The 6000-nt window shown below is 48.0% G+C and overlaps 2 protein-coding genes across 5 annotated transcripts in view; one reads left to right on the forward strand and one right to left on the reverse strand.

Moving 5' to 3' along the window:
• The window catches only part of LOC116842719, a 294323-nt gene that overhangs the window by 178724 nt on the left and 109599 nt on the right, over positions 1-6000 (reverse strand). The gene's annotated exons all lie outside the window — the stretch shown is intronic.
• Positions 1-6000, forward strand: part of LOC116842632 (hemicentin-1-like) — a 287444-nt gene that overhangs the window by 176305 nt on the left and 105139 nt on the right. For all 4 annotated transcript variants that reach the window (XM_032812102.1, XM_032812103.1, XM_032812101.1 and 1 more), the window contains one exon: positions 2693-2844. In XM_032812102.1, the coding sequence (XP_032667993.1) occupies positions 2693-2844 (152 nt within the window). The remainder of the gene's footprint in view (positions 1-2692; positions 2845-6000) is intronic.

Genomic DNA, 6000 nt, shown 5'->3' on the forward strand with positions numbered 1-6000 from the left:
CGCATACGAACCTAGACGCGCGAGTCCCCTAATGTTCAGTCGTTTCCGAAACAACCGACTTTAACCTACGAACGAGCCACTTAACGACCGACCCACCCCCTCGTGAGAACACCGCTCTCGCCATCCGACTTTCTCTTCTTCACCTCTTTACGCTGCTCGATTCCAGCTTGCCACATGAGAACCGACGTCGTTTCTATAAACACCAATATAATTTCGCAATTATTTTCTCTTGCACCCGGTGGATTCCACGCGAGCAGCGATATAGTCCTGTACCTTCCGTGAACTGAAACTTTCGTCGGCGATCTAATTTTCGGTGCGAAATCCTGATCCCTCTTCCTCCTCCCCCTCTCCTCTCCCCTCAGAAAATTGTCTCATCCCTCTCGATCCTTTCTTAGTCGAAATCGGGTTGAAAGTTCATTTTCAACAGATAAATCGATTTCCTTCAATGATCTTCAGTCACTGAGAAAGCTTGAACAAGATTGAACTGTCTTAAAGGAGTTTGGCTAACTTCTCTCTTAGACCGAGTGTAAAGTTTGGGACACACAGGTGAACTTTGGAATAATTTTCAAGTTGATAATCACCTTCATCAGAATTCGAAAAAAAAAAGATATAAAAGCTGCTTTAAAAGACAAAGTTGCATGCATGAGAAATGTCTACGATTCGCTCATCGTTAATCCACCATTCAGCAAAATATCTTGCTAGTCCTGTTCGGATAGAAAAATGTCCTCTCTGTCATCTATATTGATTAAATGTAAAAACATACGTGATGTCGCAGTGTTTGCTAGTCATCTTCATTCATTTTAACTAATATCTCATGTTCAGATAATTTTCGCTATGCGAGATCATTCTTTTGAGCGACAAGTGCTGCGTTACGATCGATCACTGAGACGATCGTGGGCAGATGGAGAATGTCTTCCGAGCCGCAATTCTCTTTTTGTTATTTCGCGCGAGCGTCGAATATCTCTTATCAGAAATGCGTCTCCCTTCTTCTCTCTAATTTCTACTTTAGATCTCGAAATATCTCCATAGATCCTTGAGGAGCCTCTTAAGGTCTTAAGCACCGCAGTTAGGCGTTACTCTCACGTCTCACGGATAAAATGGCACACGGCTGCTCGAGGTCTCTCCTCTTGAAAAGTCGCACGATAAACGCGCTACGAACGTCTCGCGTCTGGAGAGCGAGGCGCGCGCCTTATCGAACCGCTTCGTAATTCGATTAAAGCCGTTCCATGCGCGCGAATAATAATAGCGGCTCGTTAAAGCGCCTCCCCGAAGGAGAGAGGCGACGAAAGTCCTCGGGTTTGCGCTTCCATTTCCGTGGGGGTGTTCGATCGGAAACGTAAGTTCTCCTCCTGCAAACGCACCCTCGTGAGAATTCACGGCGGCGGTGGTGCAGACGGGAAAACACAAACGAACGAGTCGATGAGCCCAGCCATGGGCGGATCAACGAACGGCACGTAAAGCTCAATTCCACGATCCTTCGCTCGTGCCTCCCCCGCGGCGACAATAAAGCACATTTCGCGCGCGATTTGTAGTGCGAACCGCCATCGGGATTTAGACGGCAGATATGCAAGATAACGAGGAGATAGGCGTGATATCGATCCTTGTCGGGCGAGATCTACCGGGGCTTCAGTTAACATCTGACAGAGAATACGCGAGCGAAGAATCATATTCGCGGATATAATGCGATCTACCAATGTGCGCCACTGAATATTACACACTGCGTCTTCGTCGTTCACCTGAATACTTTTTCTATATAGAGAGAGAGAGAGAGAGAGAGAGAGAGAGAGAGAGAGAGAGAGAGTGCGCTTCTTGGGGCGTTACGGGAGTTAACATAGTTAACCTCTAGATCGAAAGCAGCGTAAAGTAGGAGGAAGTAAAACGAAAAGACGAAAGGACCGTCTTCGTTCGTCTATCTGGGAGCCGAAGGGGTTGAGGCGGAGGAGAGGGAGGGTCTAGGTGGAGGCTAAAAGCCTCGTCGAATTCTTCACGTTGCTCCGTCCGCGCGCACCTGACGGCATGAATTTTGATTTGCAAATGAAATCTCAACTTCACCGGGAGTTTCGCGCCCGGCAATCTTCCCAGCCCTGCCTTTGTTTTCGGTCGCTTTCACGGCGAGCTCCAATTATACGGTCCATTCTCTCACTCCCCCGATTCCTCCTCTCTCGCTCGTCCTTCTTTCCTTCTTCCTAGCCAGTCAGCGCGTCCTGTTCTATTTTTTCTCAATCCGTCCGCGCTTCTCTTTCTTTCGCCGTCCTCGCCATCGATCTGCGTTTTCTTTCCTACCCGTTGGCCGGGGACTTTCGCAGAGAATGCCGGACACAGAAGGAGCTCGGTATGAAATTCGCGAACGGACTGAATTCTAATTATCCTCGGCGTTTCTTTCGCGCGTTCCCTGCGTTCCACCTTTTTGCGCGTCCGTCGCTTTCACCGAGCGGCGTCCTTCGTTATGCGCCGCCACGTTACAAAAAAAGAAAAAAAAACCGTTGTCGTCATATTACGAGGAAGAAGCAGAAGGAAGACAGGAAAGTGGAGGTCTGAGCGCGATAGAGAAAGTCAGAAACGCGAGGCGTTAACTCGGCCTCTACGCGCATCTAAACAACTTCGTTACCGCGAACGGTGAATTATTCTAGATCGATCACCGATCGATATCCGATGACAATTGACCGTATTTGTTTCTTCTTGTTTTCTACAGTGAAGCCACTTAAGGTGGAAATCCTGGGCAAGGATCAAATCCTGTCGGCGGGGAAGACGTACGATGTGAAATGTCAAAGCACCGGCTCGAAGCCACCCGCCGTTTTAACCTGGTGGAAATCTTCGAAGCAGCTGAAAGGACTAAAGAAAAACGTGAGTAACGGCAGAATCCTTCCATCTCCCGCGAACCCACCTTCCGCCCCCATCCCCCTTTGCTTTCTTGCGACGGGCAAAAACGTGCCGTGCTTGAACGGGGAGGCGAGATGCCGCGTTCTTTTGATGCGCTTAATCGCATCTGCTCTACTGAAAACGCCGTTTCCATACCCGCCACTGTTTCGAGACGCGCGGAATTCCCCTGGTTGCACAAATATACTCCGCTTTGCTGCGCAGGCTAACCTGGTTACCCTAATTGTATAAGCCACTTCATTTAAACACAAATATTTTCGTAACGACGGGGTGAACGAATTATCGTTAATCTTACATGAACGACGGAAGCGTTGCTCACGCGCACGCCTCAGCTTTATCGCCCCTTTATTCAGCGAGAGAGAGAGAGAGAGAGAGAGAGAGAGGGGGAGAGAGCGAGGGTGAATATTATCATTTCGCTTCCTATAACGCACATATCTCTCTCTCTCTCTCTCTCTCTCTCTCTCTCTCTCTCTCTCTCTCTATCTCGATTAGAGTCCGTGTTTTTGAAGAATACAGTGCCATTGCGATTGTTCCCACAAAAAGAATCGTTGTTATTTCAGAGTATAGTTAATTTACTTGGAAGCTATTATTATTTTATTTTATTCCGCTTGTATAACTTGGATTCCAATCAAAATCTTAATTTGCGCGAGTGCTGTTCCCGAGAGCAGTAGTCTTCGTATTACTTTTATATATAACCAACGCGCGATTCGTTCTATCAACGTCTCGAAATTGAAATCTTCGATTCACCGCCTCCACCGCCGCCGCCGTCGCCGTTATCGCCGTGGCCGTTGCGCGCGAACGGATCGGAAATCGCGGAGTCTCGATCGCGATAACACACATCCCCGCAATATCAATCACCGCGAAACCTCGTTCGCAGGGCGCCCGCAAAATCGACGCGCGAAAAATCCGTATCTCCCAGCGGTGGCGCGCGCGATTAAATGAAGAATAATAGGAAAACGGTGGCGACCGCGCGGCCTCGAAATAACGCTGGAAATAACGACGTCGGCAGAAGACGACGTCGTGAACTCCTCGCCGCGGACTAAGAGAGAGAGAGAGAGAGAGAGAGAGAGAAAGAGCGAACCAGTACCCGGTAAATCGATTCTCATTGCGCTCCGCTCGCGGCGGGACGAAAATAAAAATGACAACGCCTCGATACACGAAATACTGCTGGGAGCCCTTCGCCCGCGACGTAAACGGGAGCCCACCGTAATAAATTCGCCTTCACTTCGCGCGGTTTCTTCCGCCATCTCGGTGTTACGGCCGCGTTCTCCCACATCTCTCTCGCATCGTTCGCTCTTATTTTCCTTTGCCCCCGTTACTCTCTTCTTTTTAGAGGTGTGAGATCTCAACGCCGCAGTGTCTACTTCCTCTCGAGAGTCGCTGATCGAGAGGTTCGCGTCGACGGTTCGATTCGTCGCACCGTGACTTTAAGAGCGATTACGTGAGAACGCGAAATGTTACATGGACAGGGGTTGTTATGGTCCCCTCGTTCCGAGGGTGGCCCCGACAAGCCCCGGGATCCGTGAGGCTTCGCAGGATTTCCGAGCCTCTTCGTGTGTAACGAGCCCGATGACGAAAAGCTACTTCGACTTTTATACCGTGAGGACATTAGGCCGGCTAGTCGTTATCCCGCCGTCCGTCCGCGCACACCCCCGCGCGAGGCACGATGTCCGCACGAAATGGATTTCCGGTGGAGTAACCTGGCATGGTTGTGTGTTTCTTCGGGACGATTAAGTGGGGAGATTGGATGCGTGTTACCCACCCCTTGTTCCTCGCTATATTTACCACCGCGATAATTTGGAATTACCGGGATGTATCCCGGGGGTACGTCCTGTATCATTTGCGCCAGCGATTCTCATCCGGCGTTTCGCCGCCGAAGGACGTCCCGGACCGTTCGCCATTATAATGACCGAATCGTATTACCGTAATAGCGTTCAATTAATAAATAACTTCCTATAGACTTCCTTTTTATAAGAATAAATCAGCAAAGGCGAGAGATCGAGGAAAATAATTCGATTTCCGATGACAAAAGGGGTAGCTGGTGAAGCCACTCCTACGGAGCGCGCTCGTGAATTTTCACGGCATAAATTGAATACGAAAGTTCCACGTGCGAAAAGCACGGCAAGTTCCAAGGCGTTAAGGAACAACACGACATTCGCTGTGAATAATTTCCACCGCAGCAATAACCGCCGTACCATCCGACAATTAATTGGATCTCGGGAACTGTCTGTTGATAATTACGATAGTCATTTCATGAGGTATTATCTCGCACGGAGATGATTTTTTCTGTAAAATGTTTTCCTTTCTCTCTTCCCTTTTTACGATTTTGATTTTGAGATGTTAGTCTAGGGTGATAGCGACTACAAAAGCATCGCGTGGAGGCTTCTTACGTTTCATTGTGGAGGGAATATATTCGAGTAGAAATTTAAATTCTACGTTAAGCCCGCCCATAATATCGTCGATTATGTAGAATACTGAAGAATCTCGAGATCTTCGATGCTACAAATCGTGACTCTTATTATCGTTTTCTTCATATGTGAAGAGTTAAAGGAGAACTTGCTGAAAGAGTGAAAAAAAAATCATAAACGTCTAAGAAAAATGTCGGAAGAGATAAACGCGTTAAAAATAGACAAAGCGAAACAAAAACTGTTATTTGTCTAGTAGACTTACATTTATTGTGTCAGGTAGTACAAGTAGTATTGAAAGATGACATTATTGCTTTTGAGACTTGTAGCTGATTCGAAATTCCGATCTGGGTAATCCGAAAAGAGAATCCGTGCCGATGTTGCGCGAAAATTATTGTCGCGAATTTCATCGATTGAACGCGGACTCAGTCAACACTGGTCCGATTTACTGTCACGGATTCTACATTATTGTATTACACTCACACAGAATCGTGAAAATACATGTGGATGCGTCTCGGCGAGAAAGAAATGGTCCTGGAAAAAATACCTACTCGACAATGCGACCTAGCGTGGTGGCGTGCCAGCGACAGCGCAGATCGTAATTCTCGACGTGTTCTGTCTCACGTACTATCGCGGTGATCTTTCTTTCTCTCTCTTTCTCTCTCTCTCTCTCTCTCTCTCTCTCTCTCTCTCTCTCTCTCTCTCTCTCTCTCTCTCT

This window comes from Odontomachus brunneus, unplaced genomic scaffold (genome assembly GCF_010583005.1).
Source record: "Odontomachus brunneus isolate Ranch 3 - 2012 unplaced genomic scaffold, Obru_v1 Obru_scaffold_026, whole genome shotgun sequence".
Classification (NCBI taxonomy): Eukaryota; Metazoa; Arthropoda; class Insecta; order Hymenoptera; family Formicidae; genus Odontomachus; species Odontomachus brunneus.